The sequence below is a fragment of the Varanus komodoensis genome, unplaced genomic scaffold (genome assembly GCF_004798865.1).
Source record: "Varanus komodoensis strain SLA01 unplaced genomic scaffold, ASM479886v1 scaffold16, whole genome shotgun sequence".
Classification (NCBI taxonomy): domain Eukaryota; kingdom Metazoa; phylum Chordata; class Lepidosauria; order Squamata; family Varanidae; genus Varanus; species Varanus komodoensis.
Genome location: NW_025335468.1, coordinates 4,623,168 through 4,648,466, shown reverse-complemented (window position 1 = coordinate 4,648,466; position 25,299 = coordinate 4,623,168). Strand labels below are relative to the sequence as shown.

The following is a 25,299-nucleotide window of genomic DNA, read 5'->3' as shown; positions in this document are numbered from 1 at the left end:
GGCCGCCAGCCCTGGCCGCTGCTGGTGCTTTGTAGCCGCCGGCCGCCCGACGCCCCACCCCGTCCGGGCACGCCTGCCACGTGTGCAGGGGCGTGGCAGGGCAGTCAGGTAGCGGCGGAGTCGGCGGCGCGGCGCGGTCTTCGGGGGGTCTTCGGGCGCGTGCGCGGCGTGGTCTTCGGGCGCGTGCGCGGCGCGGTCTTTGGGCGCGTGCGCGGCGCGGTCTTTGGGCGCGGTGCGGTTCTCGGGCGCGGGCGCGGTCTCCTGCCAGGTGTTGTTCCTCCTGCCGGCGCTCCCCCCTGCAGCACTTTGTAGCCGCCGGCCACCCGACGCCCCACCCCGTCCGGGCACACCTGCCACGTGTGCAGGGGCGTGGCAGGGCAGTCAGGTAGCGGCGGAGTCGGCGGCGCGGCGCAGTCTTCGCGCGGTCTTCGGGCGCGTGCGCGGCGCGGTCTTTGGGCGCGGTGCGGTTCTCGGGCGCGGGCGCGGTCTCCTGCCAGGTGTTGTTCCTCCTGCCGGCGCTCCCCCCTGCAGCACTTTGTAGCCGCCGGCCACCCGACGCCCCACCCCGTCCGGGCACACCTGCCACGTGTGCAGGGGCGTGGCAGGGCAGTCAGGTAGCGGCGGAGCCGGCGGCGCGGCGCAGTCTTCACGCGGTCTTCGGGCGCGTGCGCGGCGCGGTCTTTGGGCGCGTGCGCGGCGCGGTCTTTGGGCGCGGTGTGGTTCTCGGGCGCGGGCGCGGTCTCCTGCCAGGTGTTGTTCCTCCCCTCCTCCCACTTCATCAACTATGTTGGACTCGATGCCCTCCTTAACAAAGAGGACCACCTCCCCTCCTGTAAGCCCTTCCTTTTCTTTCCCTTATCTTACCTTAGGTTATTCCTGAAGTTGTGCCCAACCCATTGCGACCCCATGGACAGCATTCCTCCAGGCCAGGGGTCTCAAACTCAACTTACCTGGGGGCCGCCGGAAGTAGAGTCTGGGTGAGGCTGGGCCGCATCAAGCATTCCACCACCCACCACGGTGGGGGTGGGCTGCTCATCCCGCGTCAGTCGCTCCCGGAGGCCGGCCCGGCACTGCCGGTGCTTCGAAGGCCGCAGGGCCCCTCCCCCAGGCCCCGCCCATCCCGGCAAGTGGCCCCGAGCCACAAGTTTGAGACCGCGGCTCCAGGCTCTCCTATGCTCCACCATCCCCCACCGACTGCTTCAGTGACTCCATCTAGCCACCCTCTGCCGTCCCCTTCTCCTTTTGCCCTCAATTATTCCCAGCATTAGGCTCTTCTCCAGGGAGTCCTTCCTTCTCATTAGGTGGCCAAAGTATTTGAGTTTCATCTTCAGGATCTGGTCTTCTAAAGAGCAGTCAGGGTTGATCTCTAGCACTGACCGGTTTGATTGCCTTGCGGTCCAAGGGACTTGCAGGAGTCTTCTCCAGCACCACAATTCAAAGGCCTCACTTCTTCAGTGCTCAACCTTCCTTATGTTCCAGCTTTCACAGCCATACATTGCAACTGGGAAACCATAGCCTTGACTATATGCACTTTTGTCGGCAGGGTGATATCCCTGCTTTTTAGTATGCTGTCTAGGTTAGCCATAGCTTTCCTCCCAAGGAGCAAGCATCTTTTAATTTCTTGACTGCAGTCCCCATCTGCGGTGATGTTGGAGTCCAGGAAAATAAAATCTGTCACTACCTCCTTTTCTTCCCCTTCTATTTGCCAGGAAGTGATAGGACCGGATGTCATGATCTTAGTTTTCTTGATGTTGAATTTCAAGCCAACTTTTGCGCTCTCCTCTTTCACCCGCATCAAGAGGCTCTTTAGTTCCTCTTCACTTTCTACCATTAAATCAACAAAAAATCAAACACACAAAATTTCTCAACTCATAGTGATTGAATAAAGTTAATATACAGCACAGCTGTTCAGCTAAAAACCATATTAAAACAAGTGGTCCTTCAAAACATCTTGTAAATAAAAAGGTTTTCACCTGGTGCTGAAAAGAAAACAATGATGTAATTTCGTGGGCCAGCCCTCCTTATCAGCGGTGCTGCCCTGTTCTGAGCCAGCTGGAGTTTCTGGCCACTTTCAAGGCAGCCTCATGTAGAGCACATTACAGGAATCCCGGCGAAAGGTTACTGGATCATGGATCACAGGACAGGGCTTTGACAAGCCAGTACGGCCAGGGACCGACAAACAAGGGGGCTGCCCCAACGCTCTGGCTGAACGAGGCAAAACGTGTCTGCTGAAGCTGGACAAGCAGCTGCGTCAAACACCATCGCATGCGGAGCCAGAGTCAGAAAGGCACTCACAGCAGAAGTTTGCAGAGCCCTCGTTCCTGGGGGCAGATTGTAGCAGCTCCTTTTTAGGTGGAAGCAGTTCAGGTGGGTGATGCTGCACCAATGCAGCAGTGGCAGAAAATAACACCTACTGCACTGGATCAGTACCAGGGAATAGGCCTTAAAATGGGCTCCTACCGATCTTTCATGAGCTGCAGCATACTAGCGATGGTTGTCTTACTCTCCATGGTAGTATTCACATACTGTATTCCTACAGGGGCAAGGCAGAAATTGCTTGGCTTCTCTTTCAGTACTGGTCTCCTCCTTTCCACTCTAAAGAAAGGGAGTAATTGTTTGAGAGGGAGCCATAGGAATGTCTTTGTTTACAAACCAAGGGAAAGGCAGGAGGCCAAAGTCTAGTTTCTAAAGAAACAACTCCTGTTATCAAAGCAATCATCCATGCTCACTCTCTCTCTCTTTGAAGTTAGAAATTAGATGTTACTGGTTTCACTAATCTCTCTGCTTATTGCTACAGACCAGGGTGTATGCATGCAGCCAGTGTCAGCTCATCCAGGCGTCACTATAGCCTTATGTTTCATCTGAGTAATAAAGACTTCAGTGCAAGTTTCAAATATATTTTCTGAAGGCCAAGTAGGGAAATGGCAGCTGGTAGTTTTCTCCCTGCTTAACTGTATCATCAGTTCCCAATTTTAAGCAGTGAGGTTGAAGCTGCCCTGCAGAACTCAGGTCTTTGGACTGGGAAGCGCCGAAGTCTTGCAGCATCTTTGAAAATCTTGCTTTATTGCAGGCCTGCAAGCAGAGTGTCATCAGGGGTCAGGAACCTCTTTCCACCCAAAGGCCAAATTCAATTTCAGAGACACTTCAGGGGGTTGTACTGGAGAGGGGATGCAATGCAAAGGGACAGGGTCAAAATACAAAAATGCCATCTTCTTCCCCAGCCCCAGCCCAGTGCCCCTCGAGATGTGTTACACTGCGACTCCCATTTCCCCTAAACAGCACTGGTTGGGGTGGTTTGGAATTGCAGCCCAACACATCTGGAGGTGTTGGGCTGGTGAAGGCTGACCTTGCTATAAGGTGGAGCTTGCCAGCATATACGTAGAAGTCCTCCAGTTGCAATGCAGCTGCTCAGCATCCCGCCAGATATTTTTGGACTTCATTTGAAAGCAAGGGGTTGCCGCTTGTGGCAGTGCCTCCCATTCCCCAGTGAGTCACCAACCAGAAGAGCAAGGGCAGGTGGCACCAAAACCCACATCTCTGAGCGTTATTGAAAGGGTTTGGTGAGAAGCAGCTGCTAAATGATTTGAGAGCCCTGCTTTCGATCCATCCCTCGCAATGGTGCCTCAGAGACTTGAGGCAGGGCAATTAGATGGCAAGACAGATTGACCTCCACATCTAGAAGCTGCCTGCCGATTACTCCATATCGGGTGGTTGTTAAGCAGTCGGATCAAGTCCATGCCACCTTGGCCATGCTGGCTGGGGATATGGAAGCTGCAGTCCAGCATACCTACAGGATACCGTATTAGGGAAGGGTGTTGTATGAACTGTTTGACTCTTTTTTTAAAAGTACTTTTACAGCTTTCTACTCCTAAAGTGGAGGAGAATTTTGAAAGCACAACCAGTCAGCTTGACTGCTGACCTATTACAGCAGATTTCTCCAAATCCATTTTAATGATGGATTTTTGGCATCCTCCTTTCCACTGCTTGCAGTTAATATGCCTTTCAGAGCAGGTCACCCCATATTTTTCTGGTCAGTTGGAAAATCATTTGTATTGTGTAACAAACTCAAACATTCCATAAAGGGCCTTCAATGTGCTTTCTTCTTTGCTCTCAGGAGGCATTTTCCTATGTGGACTGTCAATGCTTCTTTTTTCCTGCTTCTTTGCAAAGTCGTTCTAAATTTGCTTAGATTTCTTAACCAGAGACTTTTCAGCTGGTCAAATAAGTCCCATCTATGTCAGCAGGTCTAAGGTCTGGATCCATCCCACTGAATTTCACAGCATGTTGGGAAACTGGTGATACATCCTGAATCAGGCATACCCAACTATAGAGGCAAAACCGACTCTTTTTTATGATATTTGACCTAGTCAGTTCCTGATAGGAACCAGCTTCAGCCTAAGAAGAGCAGGAGCTTGATCAGCTGGTCAGGTGTGTCCATGAGCCTTGTTGTCATCAAATGACAAGGTAACAATGTTGACAAGGTAAATGGCACTTGTGGAGGTGGTTGTTCTTGGTCTTGCTTCTATGGTCTGAGCAGCATCCCAGCATTCAGAATCAAGGCTGCAATGCTTATACATGCTGCGCTGGGAATTAACGCTGCAGAGCAGAATGGAACTTCCTTCTGAGTGGGCTGCACTATAGGATTACACTGTAAGTAGGGGAAGGTTTTCTTGGGATGGAGGTGCCTTGCCTTGCCTGTATACCTTTGGCTGCTGTAAAGGCACAGGAGCTTGCAGTGATTTAAAAAGGATGATACAGCAGAGCTGGTTTAAAAGCAGGCACCTGTCCCTGCTAGACTGCAGAGGCAGTCTGAGGCTTCAAAGTGATGTCAGCTTACTAAAATAAAGAGGAGCTGGATTACATAAGATGTTACATGTGTGATCCTATTTGAATATCTTTTGTTTCCCCAGACAAAAATCAGCTCTGTGGGAAAAGTCTGAATGCCCAGGTAGAGGTGAGCATTTTCTTTTTATCTTTCTCCTGTACCATTTTTTCCCCCAGCAAAAATATCTGTTTAAAGCTGCTGTTTCCTCATGAAAAGAACTTGTGCCCATGTTCAAGTTTTCCCCATGGCAATAAGGGGACCTGGTTGGCATTCTTTTTGGTAAAATGCTGTGTTAAGAAAAAGATTAATTCTTCTACCACAGGCCCAGTCCAGAACTGGAGCCCTCATAGTGGCTTGAGGGGGGAAAAACCTCTGGGATATGAAAGTGAGTCGCACATTTAACATTAGATCCATTGAGCTCACTGGGCTGAAATTCTTTGTAAACACGTGAAGATTTGTGCCGATCCTCCCTCCCTCTGCATCTTATCAGCTCGCTCACATGCCCATCCCTGAATGAACAGCTCATATCAGAGGCCTGCCTTGCCACCCACACATGTCTTGCTAGAGACTAGGAATGTGGAAACTCCCTGTCTTTTTAACCCTGCTGGAGGTCTTGGCAAAGGCACAAGAGTGCAGGTAAGTTTAACTTCCTTTCTGATGACTCTCATCAGTCTCCAGCCCAGCATACAGTGGTGCCTGTGAGACAACTTTCTGCACTGTGTACCTGTGTAGATCCTTGGCATTGAATAGGGGAGACCTAAAGAACCCCAAAAGGAATATCACTCTGCCAGAGGAGTTTTGTTGGCTAAAGCCATAAATTGCACACAATCATACTATGGCATTCATACTATTGCACGTGTAGGATTGCACACATGTATTTTTGACACGCAACACTATCCATCAGAAAAAGGTTCCCCGGTACAAAATGTAACATGCCAGATGGCCCTAAACACAGTTACATTCTATGCATTTCCAAGTGGCTCATCAGTCCATTGCAAAAAGAAAAACCTCAAACAGTCCATTGCAAGAATGGCTTTTCCTCCCCCAAGGGATACACAATGGCATTTAACGTGTCTGACCAAGGTGGCATAACCAGATATGAAGGAAGAGGAGGCTCTGCCAGGTGCCTTTAATACAGGGTTGGAGTTAGGCAGAATTTTGGCAGCTGCTTCCGCTTCCTCAGAAGGGCCAGCTGTAGCTGCCACGATTCCTTACGTGGCTACCAAAGTCATGTAAGGGGAGAGCAGGTGTGGTGCGGTGCGGTGGGGTGGGGTGGTTAGAGTGCTGGACTAGGGACCCAGGAGATCTGGGTTCTAATCCCCACTCAGTCATGAAGTGCACTGGATGACTCTGAGCCCGTCACAGACTCTCAGCCCAGCCTACCTCACAGGGTTGTTGTAAAGCTAAATGGATTATGTAATCACCTTGGGTTTCTCACGAGAAAAAAGGTGCAATATAAATGCAATATAATATAAAGTTAAAAGAACTTGCTCACCTTTGTACATGATTATCATATCTCTGACAAACAGCTTAAGGATAATTTAGCATATGAGTCAGAGACAAGCTCAGATTTGCCATTAAATGTACACCCAGAGGCGCATGTAGGTAATTTTAGACTCTGGACTTAAGGCTTTTATGGTGGGAGTGGTACTCTTTAGGGTATAAGGAATATTCTTCCACTCATTTAAAAGAGTAATACATAAGCCCTTCTGGATTTGGGGGCCCTCCTGCTCCAGAGTAGGACCTAGTCCTTGACCACAAAGTCCTGCCCTGGGAGGGATGTCACAGCGAGTGGCAGCCAATCACACTTCTGGGGTGAGTGTACCTTCCTGGCACCTGGTTTGGCAAACATGTGTTTGTCCCATTTGTGACTTCTCATTTTGAGTGTAAACTTACAATATCTTAGACGTACTCCTAAAAATGTAGGATGTGAAATAGCCCTTAGAAATTAGCTAACTCATGGCAGAGAGAGATGTGATATAGCACAGCGCAGTCTTCCTCAACCTGGTGCCTTCCACAGTAGACCATAATTCCTAGCATGCTTTAACCTGGACATGCTAGGAGTTGTAGTCTGACCCATCTGGCAGGAACCCTAGCATAACCCAACTGGAAACATGTGTAAGATTTTAAAAGTAGGTTGGGCATCCAAGAACCTTTCCCCTGTGTGGAATCTCACCCCCAAAACAGCTATTTAAAAGCCATTTTTCCATCATATGATGAGTAACATTTGGTCATGATACCAACGGGGAGAAAAACAGGGTTCAAATGGATGCTGGTGGTGAAACTCAGCAAGTTCCACATTGCAGTTTAAGTTTTTTTCCCCTAATGCTGCTTGGTAGGGATTCAGTAGTTATTCAGTCTGGGCACCCAAATTTGCTGCCGCCGCTGCCGCCATTGACTCATGCCTAGTCTGGCCTGCTGTTGCATGAGTTTCAGATGTTAGGAGGAGCACAAGAGACTTCCCATTGAAAGAGGAACTTGCGTGAGCGTCGCTCTTAGTTTTTACTTGTTTCAGACATCGCTAGAAATGATTTGGTGATGAGGACACAGTGAAAAAGTGATTGAAGAAAATGCCCCCACCACACATGCACGTAAGCCTTGATGGGCGCTAGAAATCCTACTCCTTCCTAGTACCCTTGAGAGGTCTATAAAAAAGGAAGATCGTGGCTCCTTCCTTCGCCTATGCACTTTTTGCTTTTAGGCTGAGAGTGGTAAGAGGAGGCTACCGGCTTCTGCTTTGTAATATCTGTGATACGATGATTCAATCCACTGCTGGCTTGTGGCCAAATGACACTCACTGCCCTGCAGATCTGCTCGCCCTCCTGATGTTTTCCTAGCCTGGACTGATAGGTGGGACAACACCGGCTTGTTCTATCTCTGTCACTGTTAGCCAAAACTAGTGAGGCTTCTTGAGTTACCTGGCAGCAGTTTCCATTTGCATAGGTTTCACTCCATTTATCTGCTTAGAATTTCCAGCTACAAAATTATGCCTTCTTCAAAACAAAACAAAAAAATCCCCCACACTCTTTTTTCAACCCCCCCCCCACCAATATTAGCTACACCTGGGGTTGGGCAACTTGTGGGCCGGAACATCTGGCTAGACAGTGGCAAGGGATGAGGAGAGCCATCATTCAAAACCAAAAACATGCATTGCATCGTGGTTAGAGGGCTGGACTGGAACTCAGGAGATCTGGGTTCTCATCTTCATTCATCCAAGAAACCCACTGGGTGACTTTGGGCCAGTTACTGACCCTCAGCCTAACCTTGCCTAATCTACCTCACAGAAATGTTGTGTGGATCAAATGGAGAGTGGGATTATGTAAGATGCCTTGGGTTCCTTGCAGGAAAATAAGCCAGGATTTAGAGAAAATAAATGAAGACATCTGGAGAGCTACAAGTAGCCCACCCCGACCTTCCCCACATCTTGATCTGGTAGTGGTCACACTATCTCATATGCAGGGCCTCTAGCTAGGGTTGGAATGGGCCCTGTTGGAACTGGTCATTCCAGAATCAGTGGATTTCCTCTCGTGCTCAGCCTGGTCCTACAAAGTGATCCAAGAGTCTGTGAATGCTTGCAGACCCCTGATGGCGCAGCTGACAACCTTCCCCAGCCACCATTCCCAGCAGCCAACCTTCTTCCCGGCTTGTTGTGGCCACCAGTGGTGGCATGCAAGCAGGAAAGGGGTGCAGTGACCAGGCAACCTTCTTCCCCATCCACTGCTGCCAGCAGCAGTGGCGAGCAGAGAAGAACGCCACATGGGTCCAGCTCCTGCGGAGTCCCCCACAGACCCTGGGCTCGCATGCCAGGAACTTAGGTTCTGGGCTGCTGCAAAGCGGACTAGAATCTGGAAAGCCAAAACCAGGGAATCCTGTGGATTCCCCACACAATACCGATTCCTTGCAAATCCCTGTCAATAGCACAGTGTTGTAATTTGGTCTTAATGGTTTTTATGCCCCTGTTTAGCTGGCAATGCACATCACTTCGCTTGCTTCAAAGAGTGACATGGCAGCTCTGCCTTATTTGGCACCCTCCTACTCATTCTGCTGGGCAAGGCCCTAGACTTTTGTGCCCAAATCGTGTCCTGATGGCACCCGGTGACATAGTCCATCTGCAAGCCAGATGGTTTCATAAGTGTCTGGCAGCTTGTTCATTCAATCTGACATAACCTCCAGGAACTGGTTGCTTTAGCCCTGCAATCACTAAGGCAGAGGTGTTGAAATTCTTGCAGCCCGAGGAGGGCCTGATTCCTTTTCAGAGAAGCTATAGAGGGAGGTTAAAACCAGAGGGGTGGGGCTAACACACACACACACAAGCCAGCTTTTGCTTAAAGCATTTCCTGCCTCTAACTAAGCCATAGGAGGCATTTCAACCTTTGAAAAAGTGAAATATGGTGCAAAGGCTAGGAAGCCACCCAGCTCTTGGGCTGGGGGTGACTCTCTGGGACTGAACCCGCGAGAAGGCTGAATTTGGTCTTGGACCTGAGGTTCTGCACCCATTTCAGGGGGAATGGAACCAAACTCCAAACAAGTAGATACATCTTATTCCTGGACTTGTTTTTATATGTATCTTTTATTCAACAAGCTTTGAAGGCCCTGCTCAAAGTGCACTGGATGCACAGCTTGGGGAATATGGCTGGGTTTGCACAACATGCTGAACACCTTGGGAACTTTAACCTTACAATGTGGATGAAGTTCCTCTGCGGCTTGCGGCCGGCCAGCCACAGCAGGGCTTGTGAGCCTTCTCCCTCCTTTGCCTCCCTTCGTCCTCCTGCAGTACCCAGGGGATGCTGCAGCAGCACTGAGATGTCCCCTGAGCTGCAGCAAGCCTTTTCGCACTGGACTGTTGAAAAGGTGCCTTTGGGGCAAATGAAGGCAGCCTCGGACCACGCAAACCCCACCGAGTCTCCCGCAAATGGTGCTTTCCATACGTGCCAACTTCAAAAAAAATCTGGAAAAATAGTTAGCGATGGATTACAAGGCTGCAATTTGGCATGCACACTTAACCGCATGGACACAGTGCCTTGGCCAGAATTCGAAATTGTAGCCCACCGCTAATTATTTTGTAACTTCTTTTAAAGGTGGGGTGTGAAAAGCATTATTTGCTGCTAAATCCTCAGAGTTCTTGGAGGTGCTTGGGTAGCCCTGGGCTGCCCTCGCTTCAAGTGTAGATAGTGCAGGGGCATAAGGGACTCCTGGAGAAAACCCAAGAACCTGTAAAACGAGGAATGGTTTAGGGGTATCCCCTAAATTCTCTTCCCCCTCTGAACAGCATCTCCAAGGATTTTGGGGGTACTAGGAAGACCCAATTGTCCCCTTAGTTTTGCCACAAGTGGGTAGCACCTCAAGAAGTGAGAAAAACCTAGGGAGAGGGCATGAAGCCTGTAATCAAAAGGCTCGGGCCTGCCGCCCACAGAGGGGTTTCTCCAAGTTTTCCTCTGTGATCAGGGAGGGAAGAAGAACTTTGGTAGTTGGAAGCACCTGGGAAAGATGATAACTTGCTAGTCCCTCAGCTTGAGGGTCAAGCTTTTCTGCCACTCCATGGCTTATTTTGTTGTCTGGGTTTAGACAATACAATAAGCTATGGCAGATGGAGCGGAAATGAGTACAAACCTGCCCACGCTTTTACAAGGGTTACTTCACCCATCAGAAGGCAGCAAACCTAGTTTTGAAGCTGAAGGTCTTGGACCAGAGTAAATGCATCATTCCTGCTTCTGCAAATAAATCTTCTTTTCATTCATGTTTATGTGCTTCAGTGTACAGGGATCCTGTACTTGTGCTGGATACTGGTTGCATGTCTGTTGGGAAAGTGAATAGTATTTTATTAAAGAGGACGTGTTTCAGTTGAGGGAGCTGAAAAGTTTGGACACATTTTTCACTGCACTGCCAATAACAGTGGACAGGGCAGCTTAAAAATAAAACATCAGAGGGTTGTTTTGGTTTTTTTTTTTTTTTTTTTGCAAATACAAGCTTTCAGCAATTCTCATGGGAATTAAGGTCATGTCCAAGTTGAACTATGCAGAAATGCGTTCAGTTCTTAGAATCCACAAGGCTCAACCAATGACTTCTGTGTGCTACAAACATGGAAATAATCTATTTCTTCTTTTTCAGAAATGTTAGAGAGAGTGTTAGTATCATCTGTATGACTGATGTCACGTGTCGGCCAGGGGAAGGAGACCAGAGGAAACCTGAAGCGGGAATGTGTGATCCCATGTCCTTAACACAACAAATCATTTGATATCAGAAAACTCAGCCTTGTTAAAGTTTCACTTACTCCTCCTTCTGCTATGACTGCGTGGTAGCAAAGTGTGTACGAAAGGAGCAATCAAATACACTCTGACAGCGTCCCAGCTTGATTGGATCATTCTGGGAGTCACAAGCCTTTTCTTTCTCTGAACTTGCATAGAATAGTGCCCTTAATGCATGAACCTTAATTTTCTGGAAAATGCCATGTGTGTGTTCATTCCTTATCTTCTATTTTTAGCAGCCATTAACCATGAGGAAATACAGTAGGTGGAGATTTCCTTGGCATGTAACAAGGTACAGGGAAAGCTTCAGTGTTGTGATTTCTATAGATCCAGCTGCTGTTGAAGGTAAAAGAGCCAGGCCAGTCAAAAGGTTAGCAGTTGCTTTTGGAGAGAGTGGAGTTCCTTTGTGGTTAATTAGGGAATAGAAAGAGTTTTTACAATGGCAAGAGCAAAGAAAAGAAATGGCTGCTGTCAGCTAGTCCATATGGGGGAAAAACACCACCACCAGAGAGTAGATGGTCCAAATATTTTAGTTCTGAATGTCTACCCTCAGTGTGTGTGCACGCGCTCTCAAGGATTACCTGTCTTACTCTGCAACCTGAACTGCAAAGGTGAAATACTCAGGGTGTATTTATTTATTTATTTATTTATTTATTTTTCGATTTATAGCCTGCCTTTTTCCTTCAAAGGGCTCAAGGCAGCTTACATCATTCTCCTCCTCCATCTTATCCCCACAACAACAACCCTGTGAGGTAGGTTGGGCTGAGAGTCTGTGACTGGCCCAGAGTCAGACCACTACACCACACTGGCTCTCAGGGCTGGGTCTAGGACCTGTCTTGCAGGAGAGAGGGGGACCTTCCGCAAGAAGGTGGGCTCTGCTTGCAAAAGGGCCTTTTGCCTGCTTTTGGAATGCTCTCTCCTTCTCACATCTCTCTCCATGCTGCTCTGTCTTCTGGCTCCCTCACTTTTTAAGGGGACTCAAAGAACTTCCATGGGAAAGAAGGGGCAGGGAAGGCTACTTCTGCTAGCCCAGCTTATCCAGCCTAAATCTCCAAGTTGGTGATATGGAAAAAAAAATCAGATATCCACAACTAGGAAGGCAGAATTTTGCCTGCATTCAGAAAAGAAACCAGATCAGACACCCACCTGGATTGTTTCATTGTGACTTCCTCTCAATACTACTACTGTAAATTTGGTCATGCCCACAGTATGTTGTTTCAGTAACGACTTCTTGCCTTAGGAATGCACGTAGAAGGAGGAAATGAGCCACTAGCCGAACACTGGCATCTGGAAACATGCATAGCCTTGCTGTAGAATCTGCACATTCCCTTCAGAGCTCATGGTGGTGGAACACACATTTCCGGTCATAACAAAAATAGCACCCTTCATTCAACAGATAGCTTTTTAGAAATCAAACAGAGGGGAAGCCATGAGTCAGACATGAGTCAACATGAGATAGAAAGCAAAAATGTGGCTGGAAAAGGAAGCATCAGTACAGTTTAGAAATAGAGTGCATGCATAGACAGCCAGTGTGGCGTAGTGGTTAAGAGCATGGGACTGGGACTCAGGCGATCTGGGTTCAAGTCCCCACTCAGCCATGGAGCCAACTGGGTGACTTTGGGCCAGTCACAGGCTCTCAGCCCAACCTACCTCACAGGGTTGTTGTTGTGGGGATAAGATGGAGGAGGAGAATGATGTAAGTTGCCTTGAGCCCTTTGTAGGAAAAAGGTAGGATATAAATAAAAAATAAATAAATAATAACAATAGATATTAGCAAGAGAAACAAGGTATGCTTTTCTCAATGGTTCATCACTCTCGGCCATAATGCCCTATGACTTTGCCTGCACATGAGTTGTTCGGCGCATGAATTGTTGGGGCTGAGCAGGAGTGACTAAGTGGTCCTTCTGCCACTTTGCATCCAGATTACAAAACAAGCAGCCCAGATTTGTGACCAAACAACAAACCATGGGTTAATTCTGGTTTGTTTCTCCCAGAAACAAGCCAGAGTTGCAGGTATGCACATCTACCTGTGCTGTAACCCCGTAAACTGACTACCTGTGATATACACCTGGAATGTGGAAAGGGGAAAAGAACTTTATTCTGCGCGTTGTTTGATCCATGCAAGCGGGTTTACCAAAGCACTGCATCAGCAGTAGCAGGAGAGACAGTCGAAGCTGTCGGCCTAACCTCTAACAGCAACAAGTATCTCAGCCCCAAAACAAAATGACCCCTGCTTATCCTGTATTGTTTGGTCATACAGAGAGAAGTATTTATTTATTTCATTGTTATACTGCCCAAACACCAAGGGGCTTAATACAAGTTAGAAGTAGAAATCAGTGCAATTTTTATGGAACGCAAACTACAACTATCACAGATGCTCCAATTAACAACAGTTATCTTATCTCTGGAGTTAATTTACAGCAGACATAGCCCCTCCTTGTGTCAGAACAAATGTGAAATGCAACCAGCACAGACTGCTTCATGGGTTATCACGGAGAGGTGTGATTTACTGCATCCTGAGGCTTCTCAAGAATGTGTACTAATTGCCTTATCAAAAAATACACAGGAAGTCCTAGACTTCTTTATTCCCAAGAAGTAGTATATGGTAGATGCTGATTACAGGCTTGGCAAAGTTCAAATACAAAGAATTGCCTGACTGTTCCAAGCAAATGAAAAAGAACAAACATTCAAGAAGTGGATTTACATAGATTTAGTGACAAATTTGATTTTAACGGACTGATCTGCCACAGCAATATATGCTGGACAATAACTTTCCCCCTGCATGAATTAAAAGAAAACCCCAAAGTACCAGTTTTGCTCTGGCTCTGTATGCATGTCTGTGTGTGCAAGTGGGAGGGACAGAAAAGGAGAGGACCAATATTAATCATGAGCCATTAAGGTTGAACTCTTACACATGCTTGCCTCTGAGTAAACCACCCTGAAATCAGTGAGACCTACTTCTGAGTAAATATTAGCTATCCCGCCATCCTCCCACATGCAATGGGAAAGAAAAGTTCGCTTCATCTTGGACACTAGAGTTCTGGCTATAGCTTAGCCTTCTAGTTGTCTTGGAGCCCAACTCCCATCATCCCCAGTAAAGATAGCTGTGTGCTAGAGTATGCATCCTACAATTCCCATGGAGGTAGTGACAGATTTTATTTTCCTGGGCTCCAAGATCACTGCAGAGGGGCACTGCAGCCAAGAAATTAAAAGACGCTCCTTGGGAGGAAAGCTATGGCAAATCTAGACAGCATACTAAAAAGCAGAGACATCACCCTGCCGACAAAAGTGCGTACAGTCAAGGCTATGGTTTTCCCAGTTGCAATGTATGGCTGTGAAAGCTGGACCATAAGGAAAGCTGAGCGCCGAAGAATTGAGGCCTTTGAATTGTGGTGCTGGCGGAGACTCCTGCGAGGCCCTTGGACAGCAAAGTGATCAAACCGGTCAGTCCTAGAAGAGATCAGCCCTGACTGCTCTGTAGAAGGCCAGATCCTGAAGATGAAACTCAAATACTTTGGCCACCTAATGAGAAGGAAGGACTCCCTGGAGAAGAGCCTAATGCTGGGAACAATTGAGGGCAAAAGGAGAAGGGGACGGCCGAGGTTGAGGTGGCTAGATGGTGTCACTGGGGACTTGGGTGGACTTCAGGGGATGGTGGAGGACAGTAGAACCTGGAGGAATGTTGTCCATGGGGTAGTGATGGGTCAGACACGACTTTGCAACTAAACAAACAAAAATAGATCCTCAAAGGATGTATTGCAATTTTAATTGGAAGAGGGTATCTCAGAAAGTGCAGAAAAAGGGGGGGGGGAGCAGTCATGGTCCCAGTGGAGGGGTGCACTAAGGGTGATTTGTCCTGAGCATGCCATGAGGAGGGCCAGCTGGAGCCAGGGGTCAGACTAGATGGTCCGGGAGACCCCTTCTGACTTACTGTTTCTATCTTTCTGTTTTTTTTTTTTTTACTTGATTTTGTGTATCGTGTGCTTTTTTATTGAGTGATGTTTGCATTTGTTTAGAATTTAAATTTAAAAACTTAAAAATGAAGTGACACAGGTCTGAAGGATGGCAAATTGGGGAAGCCTGTTCTATGGTTAGCCCTGGTTTGAGGGAAAGCCTCTACTTTTAAAGCTATGGGGCTGCTACTCTCATATGTAGTTTTACCCTACTCTGCAGAAATGTAGGGGATGGAACTTTTCCAGCTTGGAAAAAGTAAAATACTGAGGAAAGCTTCACTAGGTCAATGTATGGTTTTGAGAGAATAGGAGTAGGTCCAGGAAAAAAGCTGGCTGCCTTATCAAATCACTTTAGTAGTTTCACTCTGCGTGCGTAATTTATTCATATTTAGCTTACACTGTATTCAGTGGGATTTACAGAAGAATGAGTAAAACACTGTAGTGTACTCAGAGAAACAATTCTTACCATCCCACCACACTGCCTTGCCATAAACACATCAGAAGATGCCTTGGTGTCTGGTGGTGAAGACCAGATGACCCCACTCGATTAGTGGGTAACTGTCAAAGTGTAATCTCTGTGTTTTATAGGCTTGCTAAAGTGCCTCCCTAACTCTGTAAGTTCACACATGTAACCTTTTTGTTGACTTGACTTGGCCAGCCTGTTCAAGGTAACTTTAGTTTAGAAGGCCTGTCAAAGGCATCTAATTAGAGTGAAATGTAACTTTTCTTTATGGTGCTGTGACCTGTATCCAATCACTTTCCTATCCATATCAAAGTATCCAATCACCTTCCTGTGTATTGTATTCACTCCCCCGTTTGTGTATTCTATATAACTCTAAGGAAAATAACATGGGGTGTTCCTTCTTAGGCACCCATGGATCCATGCATTCAATTGTAAATAAACCTATTTGCCCTGACAAGAAACTGATTTCCGAGCCTCTGAATTGCAGATCGGTGTGACAATAGTCACTTGAAGTTCTATGCACACATTTTTAGGAACATGCCCCACTGCATTCAATAGGGTCTTGCTTCCAAGTAAACATCAATAAAAGTCAAGTTCTCTGTGCTTCCCTTATCAGGACAAAATGAACAAAAGCTCTTATGGCTGCTAAAACCCTACACTGTAAGAACAGTTTAGGCTTTAGGTGGGATTCCTGACCTCTGCAGGAATCCATGTTGCAAGTCTTGCTCATGTGTCTTGTAAGGTGTCTTCAGCACGTTTAATCCTATTTTTTACCCTGCTGTGTCTCTACCAAACTACGTACCGCTCCCCAAACTGTGTATATAATAGGCTGCAAAAGTGTCTTGTACAGACTCCATCTTTGTAGTTCATTCAGTGGCTAACTACATGCTGCATGTATTTACAGAATATAAATGTTCTTTTGATTGTACATTGCCAGCGTACCTCTTGGGGGGAGGGGGAGTTGTCACGCTCTTATGATGAAGTTAAGCCTGCTTCTCGGAGGAAACCTAGGTAATCATACACACTTTGCAGGGAGTAAACTCCACTGATTACAATAGCACTTTTTTCTGAGCAATTATAGTATCAGGCCATACATCCTATATTTACTCAGAATCAAATCCCATTCGATCCCAAGTATTCCTGCATTAAGATTTCAACCTTGCACCACCAAGTTATGCATCTTATGCATAAAAGGTTCTAATGAATTGAGGTTGCAATCCTATTCACTTACCGAAGAAAGAGTAAGTTCCACCGAACTCCATGGGGCTTACTTTTAAACACCATGCCTTCTGTCCCTGTCTTTTTACCCTAGTACTGTAAAATGCATCCTAGCTAGGTTCTCAGTTCCCGAAAAGCCTGGCCACTTTCCAAGGGAACGCCAGCTGGCGAGTGAAAACTTGTCTTTGGGCAGAGACAAGAGTTAAACGAGGAAGAGGAGATGAAAATGAAACCTAAATTTTCCGGGTAGTCACGTGATTTACAAGAACGGAACACCACTTGCAACTGGCTACTGCACAAACGCCGCTTGCATCAGCGCGCGCGCCCACTCATTCGCTTCCGCGAGCTTAGCGATTTCTGAACAGAGGCGGAAACAATCCCGGGCGCGCGCCCTTGCCAGAGGTGGTTGTCTCTGATTGGCTGGCAGGAGTGGCTTTGAGCCAGACTTAACCAATGAGGTGCGCCGACGGTTGATATAAGAAAGTGCAGGCGGCATGTCTCCGTTGACGTTTCTTTCACTCCCCTCCTGGGGTACCATAGCAAATCATCCGGTACTTTAAAAGGTTGGTATTCAGTGTTTTGAACTAACAGGAGACGAAAGAAAGGGTTATTGAACGGAAGTAACTCCGAGGGGCGGAGAATCGTTTGTGTCTCCTGGTGCATTTGATAGCGACTTTTTTTTGGTATCAAATGACTTCCCTGTTTGTTGCCGGTGTGCACGTGTATCTGCTTCTGATGTGCTGTGCTGATCGCGTACATACCACGCCTAGCTCTTGAAATTCTTTACAGATTGTCTAAAAATGTTCTAGATATGTCGCTCTGTGTCGCCTGTTCGTGGGTTTGAATTTTTAAAATATCTATGTTGTGATCTTTGTAGTTGCTTGAGAGCTTCGGCTGTTCGGAGATATAGAAATATCATTAATTGACTCAAAAGTTTTGTGTTTTCTGAATGTCGTGCGGCTTGCCTAGGAAGTCCCGCCGTGTTGCCTGGGACACCGCGGGGGGTATGGTGCACCCTTTCGGTGTACCTGACCAATAGATGTAAACGCCAGATGCTCATTGTATACATGGGAAGGGCAGATGTGTTTGGCTATCTAGCTCTTTATTTTTTTTTATAATATATTTATTTAAAATGTCTTATAAACCGTTTGAGTGTAATAAAATCTCAAGATGGTTTATACATACGGTTTTAAGCAGTACGCGTCTCTCCTCCCGATTCCCACAATGTGCAAGGAATAGGGGGCCTCATGAGTACGGGCATCGTATAATCGGTATCGCGAAGTGCACACGTGCGAATTCACCTATTCCAGTTTTCGCCTTGGTGCGCAGGAGATCGCGGGGGGGGGGGAAGCTATTAATCCGCATGAACACGTGTAAGCGTTTTATACGTGTCGAAGCAGTAGTTTAATGCTTAGGGAAAAGAACGTCAGACCAAGGTTCTCCATGAAGGTGAGTTGGCGAGGTTTCTGCATATTTTAAACAGGGATTGTACTTTAATAGATGAGTCTTTTAGGGCTAGTCGCTGAATTGCTGTGTCAAATAAAGAAAGAAAGCACTACTGTGTTGAAGTGCTGTTACATTCAAGGGGTGATGTAATCCAATTGGCAAAGCAGTAGATCTTCATAGTTCTTTTCAGTAGCCAAATGCATGATGATTCGATAGACAGAATACCTGGTAATTCTGATGCAAAAAAGGCAAATCTAAACTCTAGATAGAAAAGCTTTTAAATAAATCAATCTCGTCCCCTACAACTGTCTTGGGATGGCTTACCTCATGCTTACCAATGAACAGTTGCTAAATACAGAATGCAGGCATTGTCACACTTTGATTAGACCTGTTTAAATCAGTGGGACTCAAGTTAGCCCTAATTACCTCAATTCCTTCAGTTTCAATGGCTCACATCCCAAGCATAAGTAACTCTGATTCAGACTAATCCATAAACAGCCCATCTGAGATTTCAGTCAGTTTTAATTGATGCTGCACACAGGACAATATTCTGGGTGTTTGCATAGATACCCGGTTTTTGCTATTTCTTGAATTGCTGAAATTTCTGTCTTCTGTCCTATACAATTAGCCTTGCAATTGCTTCTGTTTCAAGTAAAAGTTCATTGCAGTTGAAGCTCATTCACTAGCTGGTATTTATTAGATTTATATCATGATTATGCAATTCTTTCAGTTTTATCCTCACAACAACCCTGCAAGGTAGGTTGGGCTGACAGTCTGTAACTGGCCCAAGGTCACTCAGTTACAGACTTTCAGTCAATGGCTGAGCAGGGACTAGAACCAGATCCCCAGTCTAGCACTAAGCGCTACACCACATTGGCTCTCAGTGTCTTCATATTACTCAGGATTGTCCTTTGCAGCATCCAGACCAGACTAGATGCTGCAAAGAAAACACCTTAAAGACACAGGACTTGGTGAGCTTGCAAGGAACCATCCTTGGGGAACTAGGCAAAGAAGTGGTATTATGCATTACTCTTGTAGTGTATTACCCAACAACCAAAGTTCATATGAGGACATCTTTTTTGTAGCCATTCAGGTAGCTCATGCGGCTCTGCTTTGAATTGGGTTGCCTGCTGTAAGGCTGCTTGGTTCATCTCGCCAACTGGCAGAGAGCACTGCCTGGTGCTTTCTCAGATGACGCCTCCGTGTCTTCTAAAGGCACAGGTACCACGTGCAGATGCAGCTACTGCATTTCCTGCTCTGCTTTTCTTGCCCATTCATCTGCAGTCGGGCAAAGTCCTGGGAAGGAGGTTGGGCAGTGTGAGAAATGAAACGTTACTGTTACTAAGTGTTAAGGGTGAAAAACAGGGCTAGGACAGGATCACTGAAGTCTCTTAAGGCAAAAAAAGCCTGAAAATCAAAACATGTAAATGGTTGTTCTAAGAGTAATAATGTTTCTTACATCAAAAGTCCCGAAAAATACCAGAAGGGGTAAAATTGGGGGACAGTGGTAAAACTGTCACCTTCAGTGGAGGAGAGCAGACAATGGATTACTTCACAACTGGCGATAACGAGCCTGGAGAAAGGCCTGTTCTCATTATCTCATCCTCCCCACAAGATTTAAGAAACATTTTGGCTTCAAGTAAGAATTTTCAAGGCCACTTCGGCCTGTTGACCTCTTGGAAGGTACTGTGCATGCTCAATAGGCTTATGAATAGTAAATGACACACCTCTCATAGGTAATAGGCTCATTAGCATGAACATGGGATGTATGAGCGGGAGGGGGGGACATATTAAGGAACAGTATGGTATAGGCGGATGGGGAAGAGTGTGACTTCTTAGTAACCAGCCAATGGTGAAGCGGGGATAGTGTTGAGCATCGGGGAAAGGAATGTATAAAATCTCTTGTAAACAGTAAAAGATTGCTCTTTGTTTCTCAGACTACTGAGGCATTGAGCCAGCCTTTGCAAATGCTTTTTGGAATAAACCGCTTGTACCTACTCGAATCCTGTCTCAAAGAGTTTTAAATCGCACAGACAAGAAGAAAACACATGAAGCCATTGTGGTGGCAGTGGCAGGCTCAACTTGTGTTGGAAGTAGCATGGCCTGGTATTCCTAGGTGTGAACTGGGGTCATTCATAAAGTGTTCCATCTTTCTCTCCTCTGGTATCCTGAGGTTTGATTTCTATTGGTAAGATCTAAGAGTATTTGAGGTAACATTCTGCAAGCATGGACATTATAAATAAATTCCTCTAGCAATAAAGTAGGGTTAACATATCAAAGATCAAGGGGCATGCCTTTGAGCATATGCTCAGTCCAGGAATTTAGGCCAGAATCAGAACCTAGCTTACACCCCCCCCCCTTCTGGCTTTTCCCAGAGCTTTCCTTTTTAACATCCTGATGTAAGGAAGGGAAGATCTTGAACTGTTGCTGTGAAAGGCTTAAGACTCAAACATTGTAGAGCCCGATTCACCTTCTGCCTATCCCTGTACTGTTTGCCATTGGACAAGTTTGGAGTGATGGCATGGATGGGAGAAACCATGGGTGTGATGGTAGAGAGAGTTGTTGAATCTTAATCGTTCTTTTGGGCCTACACAACAGTGAGTAGGAATATAATAGGTTTCTGCCATACAGAACAGAAGAATTTTCAATTTATACTGATCAGGATCCTAAAAGTTTTGTTTTTTGTTAAAGGGAGCCAGACTTAAAGGATTAAAATGTCATTTTTAAAAGAAAAAAGGGTTTTTTTCCAATTGCCCAAATTGCTGGTGGCTGGTAGGGCAGAGGACAGGCAGTGAACTGAAGGAGAGCCAAGGGGTTGTGATGAGCAGTTCCAGGAATATGTGGGGTTACTTCAGACATGGGCGTGTTTGGTACTGAACTTGAATCCCCAGACAAGACGGTGCTATTTTGGCTGAATCCCCAGACAAGCTGTTTTAGGCCTATACGTACACAAGCTATTGAACATATCTGGTGCCTGGTAATGCTACTATGTTTGTAATGCCTGCTGATATGGCTTATCTTTTCTGATTTGTTGAATGTACAGATTCTTCTTCAGGATCTTCCTGATCTTCCATTAATCCACAATAAGCAGTACAAAGGCAAAAGCTCAATACAAAAGACGCTGGAGAATGGCTGAGAATGGCTGGTGAGTGCTTCTGTAACAGACAGGTGTGTGGCAGGCAGGAACCGAGCATATATGCACATCTCTAAGCAGTCAGAATGTGTACAGTACGGGCAGATGAATGAATCTATCAAGAACAATTCTGCTTTCTTATTTCTCCTTCATTTAAGGTTGTTCCATCCAGTCCCCACCTCGCTTTATGTAGACTTCTTTAAAAAATCACGAACTTATACACTTCCATGATGTTTTTCCTAACATACCTATTTTGAACAAACTTCTCATAATTCATATTTTTGCCTCATATATACATTTTGATTTGTGAATGCATTGCAAAATTCAGGAAAGTTGCTGGATAACTTCATTGTGGGTCATGTGCTGGTTTGCATTACATTTAGCATTAAACTGTGGCCTGACCAAATTTCTTTTCCATCTCTAGTGCATAGTGGGTTTGCCAAAGCCAAGCAGTTCTGCTTGACATGTATAGCCTATCTAAGGGCACGTCACCTTGCAGTTTTTAAAGAAGTAGCTAGTGCACATGCTGCAAAATTACTTGCTCATATACATGCAGTGTGGTTACCAACAGGTAAAAATCAGAAGAATGTAGATCCACCATATCTATTTTTTGCCCTTCTGGCCAAGTTAATATGTCACCATGTTCAAATTTAGAGTCATCTGAGGGTCAAAATACCCATAAGAGCAAAGTATCCGCTTTGCAATGTGGGCTTATGCATGGATGTCATTTTCACAAAGAAGCCATGGCCTCCCAATCTTGATTTCAGGGTGGGGAGTGGGAGACTTTTCTTCCCCGTCCTGTTTCCCTGATGAGCACTGGGCCCGGACTCTGTGTACCCCTGAAAACACTGCTTCCAGCAAATAACACTTCTGATGGCACATAGCAAAATGTAGGGGGAACTGCTCTCCAACAGAGGAACAGTGTGGGGCAGAAAAGGTTAAACCCTCTTGCCTCATAAGCTTTTCCTGATCCAGATGGTGGTACTATTAAACTACATGCCAATATTGGCATTAACGGTATTAGCATTTACTGCTGTTCCTGCAACATAAGCAGAATTCCCTAGGGCCGCTGGGGCAAGTGGCAATTTACCACGGAATTGCTAGATTTGCAAGTTATGGTGTACAAGCATTGGCAAATACTAGCCCACTGATCCACGTTAGTAACTCCTTCTCTGAGGCCTCACATATCTGCTCCTTTGAAAGAAGGATCAATGATTGCTTAAAAGTGCCTGTGTTCCGTAACGTGTTGTTTGTGCCTGAAACGTGTGTGTTGTTTTGGACAAGTGAGGAAGTGATCCTTGCCTGGATGCAACCTTTCAGAGGAGCCCTGCATCCCAAAGTATGAAGGCCCCCGCAAGGCATGTGTCCACCGTATGTTGATATAGAAGAGGTTCCCTTTCTGCCATAATAGCATGTAGAAATCACTTTCATCTCTGTGGCTTCCCTTACTCATTCCTGTTGTTATTTTTATATTCATCAAACAGCTGAAGAAACTTCTCTTGGGACCAAAGAGGTGCAGTATTCAAAGGAAAACCCAATGCCATCACGGTGTAAAACACAAACTAGCAGCAGTCTCTAGCCGTTTGCTTTGTGGTTGCAACCACAGCCACCAGGCTACGTTACAAAGTGAGACCCATCCTCATGCTGCAGTTCTTCTCTGGCTGCAGTTCCGCTCTCAACCAGTGCCTCCCTTCCACGCCACCCGTCTCCATCCCTCATCCCCCTGGTGGCAACTGGGCTTCTGCCTTTGCAGAATTCCAGAATGGAGGCACTTTGCTAGCTGGAAAGTGTATGCAAGTGTGTGTTAGTAAGAGTTCGTTTATTATTATTATTATTAAACATTTCTATGCCGCCCCTTGCCGAAGCCTCGGGGCAGCTTACAACACAATAAAATACATTGAAATACAATAGAACATAATAAATTACCACTAAATACAAAAATACAAAAAATACACAGATACAAACATAATGATATAAAATTAAAATTAACAGTATAAAATAAGTAAATAAAGAATATAGGAGGAGAAAAGAGAAGGAAGAAGAAGTTGCACTGGCCAGATCATATATTTTAACAATTAAAATGATGTTTAAATAAGGTCTTTACCTGGCGCCGAAAAACCAGTAACAATGGTGCCAGGCGGACCTCTTTGGGGAGTGAATTCCATATGTTGGGTGCCACCGCAGAGAAAGCCCTCCTCCGAGTACTTACTCTCCTAATTTCTCTCACGGAGGGCTCCCGGAGAAGGGCCTCTCCTGCAGATCTCAAGGGGCGGTCGGGCATATACGGATGTAAGCGCTCCTTCAGGTAACCAGGACCCAAGCCGTTTAGGGCTTTATAGGTCATAATCAACACCTTGAATTGAGCCCGGGCTTCAATGGGAAGCCAGTGAAGCTGACGGAGGACTGGAGTCATGTGAGCATATTCTCACAAATGTTTAATAAGGTTCATCTTGTGTCTGTGCGCGCATGTGTAAAAAAAAAAATCATTCTTGCAAATCTATGTGAGGCCACTACCACTTAACAGGCTAGGCTTTTTAAGGCTTTTACCAAGCAGGCTGCAAAGAAAGAATGAGTGGCTCTTGTCACACCTCCATTTGGTTTCTGTGCTAGCCAGAGAGAAGAGGGTTTGTCTTCCTCCACAGGGAGTGTGGAAATGATGGACAGAAATCTGCCTGCTCACTCACTTGCATTGGGATTCCAGGCCCTTACCAGAGGTGTTCAGGCAAATTTCTAAATTTGGGTTATGAAAGTAAATACTTACCATTAAGCTTTTGCCAAATTCTCCCTGTACTTTCATGATTCCACATGCAACCAAAACACTCTTCTAGCTCAGCTACAGTCTCTGCAGTTTGCCATTGACTCTTTTTAAACTTGTTCCTTCAGATGAGCTGCTCATACTCCTGGTCCGCCTCTTCTGTAATTTCCATGAGGCTATAACATGAACTCTGTTTTTGTGACTTTTGGCAGCAGAGAAAAAGTTTGATTTCAAACTTCCAGAGCAAAGTATCTCTGAAAAAGAAATGCCATGGAAAATTGGCATCTGTTCTGCAGGATCCTTTATTCTGCTGGGGGTCTGCCACAAGTGGTTTCTGGGCCTAAACCGCACATGTATTAACCGTTCTGTTGCAAGTTACAATCATTCTTAGGCTACCAGTTTCTCTCTCTATTTCAGGGCTTATCAGAAGGTTGGTTTTTTTGACTGGCTGATCAAGGAGATCAATAGTGGAAATTATGAAGGGTTATCCTGGACTGATGAGAGCCGTACAGCTTTTTGTATTCCTTGGAAGCACAATTCAAGGAAGGACCTTGTGGATACTGATTATAAGATTTTCAAGGTATGAGCCTCTTTCACTAAGGATGGGCATTTCTGGCCAACTGCCACACTCCTTGGTATAAGCAAGCTATAGCCCCTTCACCAGCTTATTAGTGCACAAGCTTTCATGATCTAGAGTCAGCTTCATCATATGCTGCAAGAGACTAACATGGATAACTGTTTAAAAATTCTTTGGTATGCATACAAGGACCTCGCTTCTAATAACTAAGCACCTGCATTCTGCAGTTGTTTTGGATGATGAATTAGTCTTTGCACTTCCCTTTTGTGCAGAGTGGAAAATGCCACACACACTGAGAGTCTGGATGGTGGCCTGGTGAAGGAGCGTGAGGGCCCCTGACAGCTGCAGCCCTGTGCATGTCTGCTTGGAAACTTTGCCATTGTAAATGTGCCTCAGGGTGAACCTAGACCTGCTGTATGTCCCATCACTTGCTCAAGCCTCCTTGACCTTTCTGTAACAAAGAGTCGGTGTGGAGGGCCTGTGTCAAGGCTTTAGACCTTTCTCCTAGTCTGGATTGCAGTTCCACGTGCTTACAAACCCACCTACCCACTGTGATTCTTAGTAAGAAGTAAGCTCCTGCTAATGAGAACTTTCTCCCCATTGGGAGTAGTAGGTGTGGTATGGGGAAGCGTTCCTATTGAGACCATGGTGGGAACAAAGGACTAAGGCCCCCTTCCCTGGTGT

The 25,299-nt window shown here is 46.0% G+C and overlaps 1 protein-coding gene and 1 long non-coding RNA gene across 5 annotated transcripts in view; both read left to right on the top strand.

Moving 5' to 3' along the window:
- The first annotated feature begins 5,390 nt into the window (after positions 1 to 5,390).
- Positions 5,391 to 11,198, top strand: LOC123021290. Its single transcript, XR_006414297.1, has 2 exons — positions 5,391 to 5,461; positions 10,934 to 11,198. It is a non-coding gene; the product is annotated as an uncharacterized LOC123021290 (long non-coding RNA).
- Positions 11,199 to 17,194: 5,996 nt separating this feature from the next.
- Positions 17,195 to 25,299, top strand: part of IRF7 (interferon regulatory factor 7) — a 23,632-nt gene continuing 15,527 nt past the window's right edge. For 2 of the 4 annotated variants that reach the window (XM_044425895.1, XM_044425891.1), the window contains exons 1-3: positions 17,195 to 17,267; positions 21,194 to 21,295; positions 24,456 to 24,618. In XM_044425895.1, coding sequence (XP_044281830.1) covers positions 21,279 to 21,295; positions 24,456 to 24,618 — 180 coding nt within the window. In that variant the 5' untranslated portion in view covers positions 17,195 to 17,267; positions 21,194 to 21,278. Of the gene's footprint in view, positions 17,268 to 17,368; positions 17,388 to 19,729; positions 21,296 to 24,455; positions 24,619 to 25,299 lie in introns of those variants that run through there. The other 2 variants (XM_044425894.1, XM_044425892.1) reach the window with 2 other exon arrangements.